Source organism: Saccostrea echinata, unplaced genomic scaffold (genome assembly GCF_033153115.1).
Source record: "Saccostrea echinata isolate AGI-Se365-2 ecotype Australia unplaced genomic scaffold, CSIRO_AGI_Sech_v1 ptg000010l, whole genome shotgun sequence".
NCBI classification, from domain to species: domain Eukaryota; kingdom Metazoa; phylum Mollusca; class Bivalvia; order Ostreida; family Ostreidae; genus Saccostrea; species Saccostrea echinata.
This window is the reverse complement of record NW_026889759.1, coordinates 7,025,511-7,040,000: the sequence shown is the minus strand read 5'-3', so window position 1 is coordinate 7,040,000 and position 14,490 is coordinate 7,025,511. Positions and strand designations below refer to the sequence as shown.

Here is a 14,490-nt window from a genome sequence, read left to right as displayed (position 1 = left end):
TAAAAAAGAGTAATAACATGCCAAAAAAGTTTTCATTTGTTTTGGATCATACCAGTCCTTCAAATACAATACACATTACATGGATTTTTCCAACTTCTAAAAATAGCACCAATTTCAAAGAATGAACGAAGTATACCTTACACTTGCATTGCGAATTCTAGTGGCAAGTCTTAATACACTCATTTCTTGGTAAGACTTTATCATACAAAGATAGAAAAGTAATGTCTATACTCTCCATTCATTTGAGTGAAATTGTGCATTGTACACTGCATTGTGATTACATTAATTGATTGAAAAAAGTCAACCTAGTATGTTGTTTTTCATCACAAAGGGATGTATCTCCAATTATCAAGTTATACCTGGCCATCACTATTTCACCTTGACCTTGAGATATGACTCTATCAAGGTCATGACATATTTTTAGGTCATCAACAATTACACTGAGGTTGAATTCACTCCGATCAAGGATTTCAAATTCACAGCCTTCAAAAATTTTCAAATTTCATCACCAAGTAGCCTTGACCTTTATGATCAATTTTTGATTCAAGATGTAATCATCAACAACAACCTACTAGCTAATCTCAGCGAGATTCATCAAGACTAGAAATTTGGGACAGATGTCTCTTCCGAATCTCAGACCAGTACCACACAAAGTGACTAGGGAAATCTTGCCCGGACTTCGACCGCTTGTTTTGATCAATACAGGCTGAAATTAATTCCCTGCCCACTTCAGCTTTTCGCTTTGGACATCCTTTTAACTTCCTTTCACTATAAAACTTTCGTTTCTTACCTTTAAAATGTTTAAATCCAACCAAAATTAAGTTGTTGATTTTTTCATACCACTGACATATTGTTTAAACCTCCAATGCCAAAGAGTTCCAGCAATAGTCTGCTTCAAATACTTCATCCTGTGGTTTATTTCTATAGGAAATCATAATGGTTGAAGTCAAGGCAAGATTTCCTGAGATTTGGAAGAGACGCCTGTCCCAAATTTTTAGTCTCGACGAATCTCACTGAGATTACCTACTAGCTGCCTACTGCAGATTTATAGTTCATTTCGATGAATGATTTCAAAGTTATAACCATGGCACCCTTCACTTTCTCAATGCCAGTGATTTTGACCATAAGAAATGATCTAAAGCTGATATCTCAAAACATCTTTAGATTATGGAAAAGAAGATACTGCAGTTGAAATCCATTCCAATCTAGGACTATTATGTGACAGGCAAAAAAGAATGTCATGAAGTTCTCTCTGCTTAGGAGTCATAATCAAGATGAAAATGCAATGCAACTATACAAAACTAAGGAATGGATGGCACAATTTTTTCAAGGAAATTCGGAATTCTAACGACCTTTGAGCCGCTACCTGTAACATAGATATTTACCTCATAAGGAGCAATGACAACATAAATTAAAGATTGCTGCATGACATTTACCTGTCGACATCCATCTATGAGATAAGGAAGCTGCAAATAACTTTATCGAAGATTGTCCACTGAATAAAAATTGTCTGCATAGCTGTGCACCTGTTCTAAAGCAAGCCATTTTGAATGGTTTTTCTAAATAACGAAAAGCCGTGAGAAAAATAATAGATTGCAAAAGGGAGTTTGTTTTTTTTTAATTTGTACCCTGAGATAAAAGCAACAATTTTTGACATATACTCAACTTTCAATTTATGAAAAGTTTCGAAATTAATATTTTATCTATTTAAAATATATTTCAAATGAATTTTCGTTACTTAGCAGAATCAGCTCAAGCATCTATTCGATACAGGTTGTTCCAACATCCCTTAAACGTTTTGTCGTGTTATTTGGGGGTGTGTTGTTCGGTAGCTGAAAATGTTGTCACATTCCACATGAAAATGAAAGCAAATATTTATCGATAGTTGGGACATATGTATAATGGATTTATCCCTTGGTAACTCATACGGTAATGGCTTGCTGTATGCGGGCTGGAACCAAGATCAAGGTAATTATATCGCCATCATTGCACCTTGGTCGATTTTTGTTTACAAAAGTTTGAAGAGCTTTAAACACTCATGATATACTTAATTATGATATGGAAGAGTTGGAAGTAATTTTTTTATTGGAAATTAAGAGGAAAGTTTACTATTCCTGCATCCAATAAAGAAGATGGGATTTTAATTCATAAAATGCTACTTATATAAAAGTTATTCACAAACTTAAACAATAAAAAGCAGAGTACATAAAAAGATTTATCAGTTTGCTTAGAGTATAACCCAACTGTGTCTCAGTGGGTAATTGTAATGTGTTATGATATTGCTTTTAAATTAAAGTCTGACTCACATTTTTTTTAAATTATGATTCAAAATGTTTAATGGATATATTTTTCATTTATAAATACTGGAGTGGACACTGATTATAACTTTTTTAAAAAATGTCAGTACCATTACTTCAGTTACATTTATTTATTTTTATGAAATAATCGAAGTTGAAACCTTTAGGATGAGCAGTTTCCCTTGTACTACATGTATAAATAATTATTAATTTCTTAAAGATGTGATAAAGATACAAATGCAAATATTGTATCAAATTCTTGCAAGCAACATTGCTGTATAAATATTATTTATCATCTTACAAATAAAGCATAACTAAACCTGTCATCATATATAGATCTCTTATTTCATTGAATCTTGATCACTGGGCAACTGTCTGTTACAGATGGATTCATCATTTTCTTTTGCATACTCCTAAAAAAATGGTCTCACAATTTTTCAGCAAACTTCTTTAGACTACATTTACTGCATCTCATGACATTTATTTTCACATGTTTTTATGACTCATAAAATGTGTTATAGTTAAATTTCCCCCAACATTAATGGCTCCCTATTCCTCAGGATTAAGATTCAAAACTTCATAAATAATTCTTGGTCAATACCAACAAAATCTGAAAAACTTTTGATGTTTTCTATTTTGATTTGTACAGTTCAATTTTATCTCAGTTGTTGATATCCCGAATACCTTGGATATGTTGAGGTGTTTGGAAGTCCCAACCACATCATCGTCGCAAACCACGGCCCAAATGTATGATCCTCTCCCATTCTGGCCATGGTTGAATGAAAAGAGAATAATTTGCAGCTCATTTAAATATTGACCAATGCGAGTAAAGCATAGTCGGATGATGAAATTTGACGTGACCTTTCAATACCCAATCACAGTATACGAAACATTTCTTTATACTGTTGACGTCAATTGTTGATTTCAATTGTGATGGAAACAAATATTGTCATTGGTTGAACATTGATGTTACAACATTGAGGCATAAATATTCAAGATTATGACACTTTTTGTGAACAAGCAGCCACGGGTAGGAAAGAGCTATATGCGGACTCCAGACCATGGCTTGAGATGATGCAACCACATTTTCTTTATGTATATTAACCTCATTTTTTTCGAACCCTAAGATTCTCAAGGTTTTTTCTCAGTCCCATTTTTAAGTTTGAGATAATGAAATTTGATTGTACAATGCATATCTTAAAGTATATGTATATTAGCACAGAGATTCCATTCTTTTGTTTTGTATTTTTGTAAATCTTTTCAAGTTAGTCCTTGCTCTGATCTAGACACCATGTTGCTATGCACACAAAGAAGATTGGAAGTTTTAGATTTTTTTTCACAAGGGGCTCTCCATCAAAATTTCTTTGAACAGTGTGTAAATTAAACTCAGATTTCCTCCATCCATAGACATTCAACAGAACTTGCTGCATCTCTATAAACTTTTTGGAAGTTAATGGATTGCTTTTAAAATATATTTTTAGATAAAATTACTGCATATTTTGTGATTTTTTTTAACTGCAAATAAAATTATTTTATTTACAGGATGTTTTGCCTGTGGAATGGAAACAGGATTTCGAGTGTACAATTCAGACCCTCTGAAGGAAAAAGAGCGGCAAGGTTCAACACCACCTCCTTTTTTTCATTAAAGACAAAACAAAATAACTTGAGCCATTGTACAATTCTGTGTGGTTGGACATAGTTTTCTAGTTCATTTTATGAAATGTTGACAAATGTACCAGTAAATTTAAGACAATTCACACCTGGAATTTAGTACACATGATAGAAAAAAAGCTTATTATTTTCATACAGATTTTGCTGATGGTGGGATTCATCACATTGAGATGTTATTTAGGTGCAATTACTTGGCTTTGGTTGGTGGGGGTAAAAATCCAAAATACCCCCCTACAAAGGGTGAGTGAATCATTTATATCAGATTGCAAAGATACATCTTAACTCTTTTTTTAAAATCATACAGTTTATTGACAGTCAGTTATAAATATGTTCAAAGTCATAAATTGTAATTTTAACACTTTCTTTGTATAATGTTATCTTTTGAAAATATTACACACACATGAAAACAATATATAGGGACAAAGTTGATCTAGAATCCAAATATTTAAAACATTCTTATCATTATGTGATCAAAATGTCAGATTACACTATTTTGTAGTAATTTTTCATAATCAACAAGTATTTAAGCTCATAACAGTAACACATTTATTTTTTAAGTTTGCTACATGTGTTCAAAGTATATGTAATTTGTTTTATTGTATATACAGTGCTGAATAATCAACTTCATATAATTTTCCTAAGCATACACATTGGCAAGTCTACAGAGTGGTCCTTTTGCATATAAGAATTTTCTTTTTATACATACCAGTATTCAAGGACTCTGCGACCTGTCTTCCAAACTTCAACATTTCTTTGAATACCAGTTAATATGTACTTATTGTAGTGATGGTATGGGATGACTTGAAAAAGAAACCTGTGATAGAATTGGAGTTTTCAACAGAAGTCCGTAGTGTCCGCCTGAGACGTGACAGGTTAGAAGAACAACATGTCAAGTTGTTTTATATAACATAGTTTCAAATTTTATTTAAGAAATAAACAACAATGTTAAAAAGTTCTCTGGGAAATGAACTTGGTTGGTCACGTGATCAAATCCTGTGAAGCCCGAAGGGCTTCTCAGAAGATTTGATCACGTACCAACCAAGTTCATTTCCCAGTGAACTTTTTAACATTGTTGTTTATTACTTTTATTTACATTTGAGACGAATATTCTGAATAGGACTGCATTTATTACACGAACGGCCCGCCGTATTGCTATGTTGTGACGCGCAATGACCTAGAAGTTGTTTGGTCTTGAGAGTTCGCCTCGCTCCAACATTTGAATACTTACATTGATGTTTAGCAGTCCAGTTCAGGAAATATCTGTTCATAATGAAAAAACAATGATCGCTACTGGGAATTATCTTACTATTATTGTACGAGTTCTTTATATATAAAGTCAAAAGCGGTGCTATCGTCTTCAGTTTACATACCTTCAAAGGAATTTCGGGTTAAAGAGGTAAGCGTGATTTTAGGCTAATTAGAAACATTCTTCACACCGAAGAAAGATCTAACGATCATTTGTTGAACGAAAAAAAAAATATATGTGTTAATAATTTTATCTTTTTCATCGCTTTGACGGTTCAGAAGTTCCAAAACCAGTGTCACTGTGACAGAAATATGTAGACAAGATATCGTCTCGCTGTGTGATTCGGTCACGCCATGACCTCTGACCCCCTAATAAGTTCATACAGAATTGAACATATTTTCTCTTCTATAGGTTCATCTAAGAAAAATATTTGCAAATGTAAATAATCACTTATATAGATGTAGGATGAAGATTTCATATAGATAAATGTACTTTAAATTTATATGGGTAAATTTCAAATACTTCCTGTTCTCATTGTAATTGCCCCTCTCTCTTTAAAAATGAGTTTAAATGTGTTCTGAAAAGGTAAAGGAGAACTTTATTGAATCTGAATTCATTGTTTCCTCTGGAAACTCAATTTACCATAGAAGATGAATTTATTCAATGATTCATATCATACATAGACGTTGTTTTACAAAATTGTCTCAATAATTGTGTTCTTTGTTGACTACAGGATTGTGGTGGTCTTAGATACATTAATCAAAGTGTACACATTTACCCAGAATCCACAACAGCTTCATGTCTTCGAGACATGTCCTAATCCTAAAGGTTTGGATTGAATTTTATTCTTCTCTTTTCTCAATGCTTGTTTGGGCAAGCATTTTTTTTTTTAAATTAGGTTTAACTGTGTGTTAATATAAACTTCAGGACTTTGTGTATTGTGCCCAAATAGTAACAACTCCTTGCTGACTTTTCCTGGGAGAAAAACTGGCCATGTCCAAATCGTGGATTTGGCCAACACAGAAAAATCGGCAACAGATATTCCAGCTCATGAGGCCCCCCTCAGTTGTATAGCCATGAACCTTCAGGGGACCAGGCTAGCAACAAGCTCAGAGAAGGTAAAATGAAAAAAAAATTCTTTAAAAAATTCCTTCATTCATTCAGTGTTATTTGATGTCCATGTTTTGAAAATGTTTAAGAAAGGAAAACACCAGTAATCGTTAACCTTTCTTTATATGACATCATGATGATATTTTTAGCATTGTAGTCGTAAATATGGGTTTACTTATGGAAGAAGTCATTTTCACTAGCTCAAACTTCTTACAGTTTGCCAAACTTGTACTTGCCTTATGACAAGCAGCCTAAGTTAAATGTGAAAGATTGATGTATTCTGCTTTAACAATTATTGCTATTGTTTATTTTCAGGGAACTCTTATTCGTGTGTTTGATACTCATTCAGGACTCCAGTTACATGAACTAAGAAGAGGTGCTAACAGTGCTCATATTTACTGGTATGTTTGCAATCAATTCTTATTGGGTAAAAGTCTTATTTATATCAGAAAGTGACTGGTATTTAAGGTTTAACATCCCTCTGTTTACTCATACAAAAATTTGTTTTAAAGCTAATGATTTTAGAAAACAAATCTAATTTATAATTAAAATGCGTATAATTTTAGCATATCTTGTGGTGCAATAACTGTTAACAGGTACATGTTATTCTCTTTGCAAGTCATTTCATAAAAGTGTTATTTCATTGTGAAGATAACTTTGAAAAGAGTAAAAAAAAAAATTGAGCCTCCTTAAATGATAATGATTCTACTATCATCCAATTTGATTTGATATCAAATTTTTTTCCTGTGCACAAAAAAAGGTATACCAGTATTTTCCCTTATTGCAGTATTAACTTCAATCAAGACTCCAGTCTCTTGTGTGTAGCTAGTGATCATGGAACAGTGCATATCTTTTCAACAGAGGATCCAAAAAAGAACAAGCAACTTGGGTAAGATAGTACATGTGTATTAGCTGTAAAGTGTGTTATGATGCATGTGAAAAAATATATTGGTTGAAAAAATAAAAAACCTGGATCCTGTTTAGAAGTGTAAATGCAGTACTTACCAGTAATTTATAGAAAACATGTTCAGTAAAACACGCTTATAGTGAAGTGGCAGGGTTAAGCAATTTTGATTTGTTATAAACATATTTCATCAAGTTCATGGCACATTTTAAAACTACAGGGAAAAAAATACTTCTCTTTAAGCATATAAGCATATTTGCTGTAACTGTGTTTTACTGTATAAAAGAAATGGTCCCCATTTTGTCTGCATATTCACTGATTTAAAGTGGTGATTTGGAAGGTTGGATCCCAGCCTGTAAAATCAACAGTTTCAGAACACCTTGTAGTCATGGGTATACAGTGAAACTTGTCTAATTTGGATGTTGTGTATTCCGAAATTTTGCCTAATTAGATGTAACCTTTAGGTCCCTTTCAGGTTATTCCGTTAGTTTGAAATGTTGTCTAATCCGGAATGTTGTAATCTGTCCAATTTCTTTGGAACCAAGGTGTCCAGATGATACAAGTTTTACTGTTTAATATTATGAGTTACAACTTGTAATTTTGAAACATATTTAGACATTTTCACTTAGATATAGCTGTTATATTTAACAGGATAGGCTCTGCCAGTTTTCTTCCCAAGTACTTCAGCTCTACATGGAGTTTCTCCAAGTTCCAGGTTCCAGGAGGCGCACGCTGTATCTGTGCTTTTGGGGCAGACCCAAACTCTGTCATAGGTACTTCACTGAATACTCTTGACGAGCTGAATTTGGATAATTTTTTAACAGTTTTACTAGAATTATGCTCTTTTTTTTTGACTTGTGCATTTAGTACATGTACCTCACTGTCATTTCACTCTTTACATCCATAAAAAAAATCACTTCAGAATAGATAGAGTGTTAACTATATCTAAGTCTACAACACACAGTCAAATTTGTAGGAAATAAGAACTGGAAGGAAATCAATTGAAACTGTGTTTTGCAAGTACAAGTACATATAATATGCAGCTCTGAAACAAATGTCGAAAGAAAATTTAGCAGCAAATTCTGTTCCTCCAGATGCTTTAGTTACACACTTTTTTTTTACAGATGAAGAATAAAAGTAGATTTACTTAGAAACATTCTCTCTTTCAGTTGTTTGTGCTGATGGAAGTTATTACAAGTTTGTGTTCAACCAGAAAGGAGAGTGTACAAGAGATGTGTATGCCCAGTTCTTGGAAATGACTGATGACAGATCATAAACCATCTCATATAGCTACAACGTAGCTAAGTAAAAACAGCTTTTTTTCCCCATCAGTGAATATAGTGCATTGCCATTTCTTGCAGTTTATTATGTCATTCTAAGCTTATTTTGTTGAAAAGCTAGTTTTTGGCATGCTGGTTTGTGAATTTCAACAAGAAAACTGGGGATGGGGTACATGTATTTCTAAAGCATATTTTTTTCACTATTTTTTCTCTTTGTCATAATAATCTTTAGACTGAAGTGAAAATGGTAACTAAAATGAAATGTAAATTTTATCAAGGAAAATTTATATATTTTCAAGACACATTGTCACAATTTATTTTTATATCGAGGGAAATCATAATGTGTATTTGCTTATGCTTTTTATATAAACTTACTCGAACCAGTCATTGATGCCAAAAGTAATAGAATTTTAAATGTACATGTATGGGTGTGAACAGTGCAATGTGACATCATCATCATCTTATGACAAAGTTTTTTTTTATGCTTTACAATCTTGTAACAATCATTTGAATGTCATTTTATTATGTTATGCAAATAAAATATAATGTAAAGAGAAATTTATTTAATGCAAATTTAATGTTCAAAGGTAGTATTGTTTCGTTTTTTTTTTTAATCCATTTGATAAGATATGTAGAAGAAGAAAGGGTATTATTATGTTTTCTGTTTTTATTTTATCTATTTGGATTGATGAACAAAGTTTTGCAAAAATTGGACAATGACAGCGATTACCTGTTTTTGTATTCAATGAAGGATTTTTGTTGATTTTTGGCATTTTGTTAGCTCACAATATTTGATCCAGAAGCTCTTTTTTTTCATTCCATGCAACTTGAAGATTTATAATGAAATGTTTATTTATGAGCATGAAATATACATGTATTTTCAGTGGTCACCTATTTCATGAAGTTTTTTTTTAATAACAAACAAGGAACAAAACACATTCCTAAGCATTTATGATGACAGAATATATGTACATTTTTTGATTTATTGGTTTGCTAAACACATAAACTGTACTTGTGCAATATTTGTGATCATTTGTTGAATTTGAAGTATTTTCTTTCTTACCAAAATACCAGTAATTGAAGGAAAGATTCACCATGCATCTATGAACTTATTCTTTCTGAGTCAGTGTAATAAAATTTATGTATGTGCTCTACATGTAAACTTTAATTCAGGTTTCTTACTTGCCAACACTGTTCAACATTTAAATTTAAAAGGTTGTTTCTGTATTATATACAGGTGTATTTCATTTTTCTACTTCATTAGTCAATTTTTTCTAAAAGTAATGCTGTTATCCTATTAAGTCTGTTAATAGATCATATTTTACTTAAGATATTTTCTGTTTTTTGAAAACAGTTACATGTAACCGGCACATGTATTGATTTGTTCATTTGCTGTTTGGTACCATTTCCAGCTGCCATTCATGTGGAAATTTAAGGGTAAAAACACACACCTTTCCTTTCCATTCCTTAAACGTAATGGAGCTGGGGTCCTGAAGGGGTGGAAGCTCATTGCTTTTAAGGAATGGAGAGGTACAAGGATATTGGCCTACTTAAAATCCACTCATTTAAATGCTTGTAATTACAGTCAAACCTTGTAATCTTGAACTGGATAGGCCCAAGAAAAATTCTTCAAGATATCTGAGGATTCAGGGTAAAATATATACTTAAGGAATAATTAGTTTGGACTTCCAAATCACTTTGAAATGTCCATGGTATTTGTGATATCAGTGTTTGAGATACCGAGGTTCAACTTTCTGTCTTTGTATGATACAGACATGTTTTAATTAGAGAAATATACATTTTAATATTTTCTAGTGTTATATATGGCAGAGTGAGTGTTACAAAGTTATTTAAATGCTCTCCTGACATCGGTCTGGGTAGCTTGGTGTGGAGGGTACCCGACTTACATAGTGAGAATATCGGTTTAATGCTCAGCATTTCAAAAAATTTTCTTACTAAGATGTAACATTTTACATTTTCCAAGTTAGTACAAGCTTAGCAAAAAGAGGCACGGGAGAGAAGTTTTACATGATATAAAAACTGTGTTCTTCATGTGATTTGCAGCTCTCCATTCCTTTCTAAAAAATTACGGCATGCTCAAAGTCACAGGTGGATTTAAATTCATGAATGAATCACATCAGTAAATCTTTTGATAATACCACGTGTACATGTAAATCTTGTGGTCTCTGCATGAAATGGCAAGTTACATGAAACTAAATGATTCCCTGAAGTTGATCAAAAATGTTGTAGCAGCCATGTAGCATTAGTATGCATAAGTGTATTTTTATGAAACAAAAGAAAAAAAGTAATTCACTGTTTAAAATACAAATGTTTTCTTTTTTAAGTCTTCGCCAAGCATCTTTGTTTCAAAGATACATGAATCGCAAATAAAAATGAACTTGACATTTGTTGGTATTGGTAAATATATCATATATGTGTCTAGAATGACTCTGCAGTGATGGTGTTTCTAAGCATTCTTGTGCTCCTGGAAAATAAATATGGCTGTTAATAGGGGGAAGATGGTCACTGTGTGCAAATCGTAGGCTCTCATAAATGACAAAGATTTGCATAATGCTGAAGATTCTGATCTGTTGGTTTCTTGTGATCATAAATCCAACACGTGATGTGCACTCAATATTTATATTTTACTCTGTATACTAGTGGTCTGCAGTTATATCACACCAGCTATTCCAAAAATGAAAGCTGATTAATCGACAATGTTACTACATGTAACAAGAGGCCCATGGGCCTCATCGCTCACCTGAGCACACTGGCTAAGAAGAAGCAGAAATCATTTCAGTAAATTGATAAGTTTTTTTTTGGGGGGGGGGGGCAAACTTAAATTTACACTACCTCAGGATGCTTCTATATCAATATTACTAATCATGACTTTGCTGTTCTTAAAGTTACATAGTAAGTCAATATTATGTGTTTCTTTTAAAATAATTATATCATAAAGCTAAAGATTCATGAGAAATATGACGTTTTAAGATCTCAACTGCACCGTAAAAGCAAGAAAAGACTGCAAAATGTAAGTGCCGGAAAAAGAAAAGTTGTATCTATGACGTGGTTTATCAACAATGTCAAGGTCATGTGTCTTTTTTTAGCATGAAACTTATAAACATAATTGAATTAGAGCAATCAAAAGTGAGGAATAAGTTCTGATCATCTTTTTTGGGTCACCTGAGTCACTCAGGTGACCTATTGCTATCTGTTTTCGTCCATCGTCGTGCGGTTGAGGGGGTGTGCATCGTGTGGGTTTGCGTCATGCATAAACTTTTCACATTTTCGACTTCTTCTCAAGAACCACTGGGCCAATTTCAACCAAATTTGCCACAAAGTATCCATGGGTAACGGTGATTCAAATTTGTTCAAATGAAGGGCCAAGCCTTTTTCCAAGGGGAGATAATTAAGAATTAGTGAAAAATTAATGTCATCTTTTAAAAATCTTCTTCTCAAGAACCACTAAGCCAAGAAAGATGAAACTTATATGGGAAAATCCTCAGATAGTGTAGATTCAAGTTTGTTCAAATCATGACCCCGGGGGGGGGGGGGGGGGGGGGGGTAGGGTGGGGCCACAATGGACGATCAAACTTTTACATAGGAATACATAGGAAAAATCTTTAAAAATCTTCTTCTCCAGAACCACTGGGCCAAGAAAGATGAAACTTATGTGCAAACATCCTCAGGTCATGTAGATTCAAGTTTGTTCAAATCATGACCCCGGGGGGTAGGGTGGGGCCACAATGGACGATCAAAGTTTTACATAAGAATACATAGGAAAAATCTTTAAAAATCTTCTTCTCCAGAACCACTGGGCCAAGAAAGATGAAACTTATGTGCAAACATCCTCAGGTCATGTAGATTCAAGTTTGTTCAAATCATGACCCCGGGGGGTAGGGTGGGGCCACAATGGACGATCAAAGTTTTACATAAGAATTCATAGGAAAAATCTTTAAAAGTCTTATTCTCCAGAATCACTGGGCCAAGACAGATGAAACTTGTGTGCAAACATCCTCAGGTCATGTAGATTCAAGTTTGTTCAAATCATGACCCCCTGGGGTAGGGCGAGGCCACAATGAATGATCAAAATTTTACATGGAAATACTTTGGAAAAATCTTCTTATCCAGAACTACTAGGCCAAGAAAGATGAAACTTATGTTGAAACATCTTCAGGTAGTGTAGATTCAAGTTAATTTTTTAAAATCATGATCCCTGGGGGTAGGGTAGGGTCACAATGGACAATGAAAGGTTTACATTGGAATACGTAGGAAAACTCTTGAAAAAATTCTTTTCTCAAAAATAGCAAAACCATGATTGGTTATATTTATATGGAAGCATCCTCAGATAGTAAAGATTCAAGTTAGTTCAAATCATGACTCTGGGGATAGAGTGGGGCCACAATGGATGATAAAAGATTTACACATGAATACATATGAAAAATCTTTAACAATCTTCTTCTCCAGAATAGCAAAGCCATGATTTGTCTTATTTATAAGGAAGCATCTTTGTGTAATGTTAATTCAAATTTGTTCATATCTTGACCCCCTGGGGTAGGGAGGGGGCACAACAGATGATCAAAGTTTTTTATTTAGGAATATAGGAAAGATCATTTAAAAATCTTCTCAAAAACAACAAAACCATGATAAGTCATTTTAATATAATTTAATTTTGGTTGTAACACATCATTTTATTGGATGAAAAATTAATTTATATTGTATAATCTGTTTTTTTTTTTGTTTTGTTTTGTTTTTTGTTTGTTTGTTTGTTTGTTTGTTTTTTTTTTGCAGCTTTCAAATTTATATTTCATGGATCCTCTGTGGATTGTTGTTTTATACTCAGGTGACTGTTAAGGCCCTTGGGCCTCTTGTTTGAAGATTATATCAAAATCCTCAGTCATCCGACATTTATATCTATGGAATTGGCACCATGGTAACTTCTTCAACTTTTCAGCGCATGCGTACCTTAAAGAGGAAGAAGTGAAGCAATATTTTCATGTTGGGGCAAATTAAAATTATTTTTACTTATATTTTTCTCCATAAAAGTAGATCTTTTAGGTTCTGAAACCTGTAATTTTCTGAAACCTAATACTTTCAAGAATTGAATAAAATTTGCATGTGACTTGCCAAAAATCTACTTTTGTCAATTTTCCCATTTGTCCATCAGTGTCTCTTTAAACAAAAGAATTTTAAAGATTTTTTTTCCCTATGTATTCCTATGTAAAACTCTGATTGGTCATTGTGGCTCTACCCTACCCACTGTAAATTTGAACAAATTTGAATCTATACTATCTGTGGATGCTCCTATAATAATATGACTAATCATGGCTTTGCTGTTCTTGAGTAGCAGATTTTTTCAAGATGCTTCCTATATATTCTTACGCAAAACTTTGACCCTCTGTTGTGCCCCAACCCCTGGGGGTCATGATTTGAACAAACTTTGATTCTATAGTACCTAAGGTTGCTTTCGTATATATAGGACTAATACGGCTTAGTTGTTCTTGAGAAGAAGATTTCAAAGATATTTCCTATGTAACATGTATGATCAGTTTCTTACAAGGGAAATATAGGATTTCCTTGTACTCTGTCTGAGTTAATGATTGGAATGATTATTCAGACAGCTATGTCTGAGGGTATATCACATAGTACTTAAATTTTCTCTTTCTTCTAGAGATGGGGACTGCATGGGTAAGGTACCACTTGCACCGTGTTTCTCCCTAGGTTCCCATTGATAGATAAGAACCAGTTGTCCCAATCTTCTTCAGATTAACTACGCCCAGAACTTAAGTACTTAACAAAATTGCATTAAAGTCTATGGAGCAATTTTTTAAAAATAAAAATTCAAATAATAATATCAATAAATACTGTAGTGAAAAAATGCACTAAAAAACATTAGAAATAGAATGACAATTGAAAATGATTTTTTTACCAGGTAAGATTTTTAAAATTGATTTTTTTTTTTAATTAATTAAAAACAGAGGG

General features: G+C 33.0%; 2 protein-coding genes across 2 annotated transcripts in view; one reads left to right on the top strand and one right to left on the bottom strand.

Annotated features, from left to right (window-relative positions):
- LOC133184657 (enoyl-CoA hydratase, mitochondrial-like) overlaps positions 1-1,549 on the bottom strand; it is a 14,596-nt gene extending 13,047 nt beyond the window's left edge. Inside the window, exon 1 of the mRNA XM_061319744.1 lies at positions 1,437-1,549. Within this exon, the coding sequence (XP_061175728.1) occupies positions 1,437-1,545 (109 nt within the window). The 5' untranslated portion in view covers positions 1,546-1,549. The remainder of the gene's footprint in view (positions 1-1,436) is intronic.
- Positions 1,550-1,778: 229 nt separating this feature from the next.
- On the top strand, positions 1,779-10,911 carry LOC133184273 (WD repeat domain phosphoinositide-interacting protein 3-like). The gene is made up of 10 exons (XM_061319250.1): positions 1,779-1,968; positions 3,840-3,914; positions 4,107-4,208; positions 4,753-4,840; positions 5,948-6,042; positions 6,142-6,332; positions 6,640-6,725; positions 7,112-7,213; positions 7,880-8,001; positions 8,398-10,911. Exons 1-10 carry the CDS (start codon positions 1,902-1,904, stop codon positions 8,502-8,504), a joined length of 1,035 nt encoding a protein of 344 aa, XP_061175234.1. The 5' UTR covers positions 1,779-1,901; the 3' UTR covers positions 8,505-10,911.
- Positions 10,912-14,490: the final 3,579 nt, after the last annotated feature.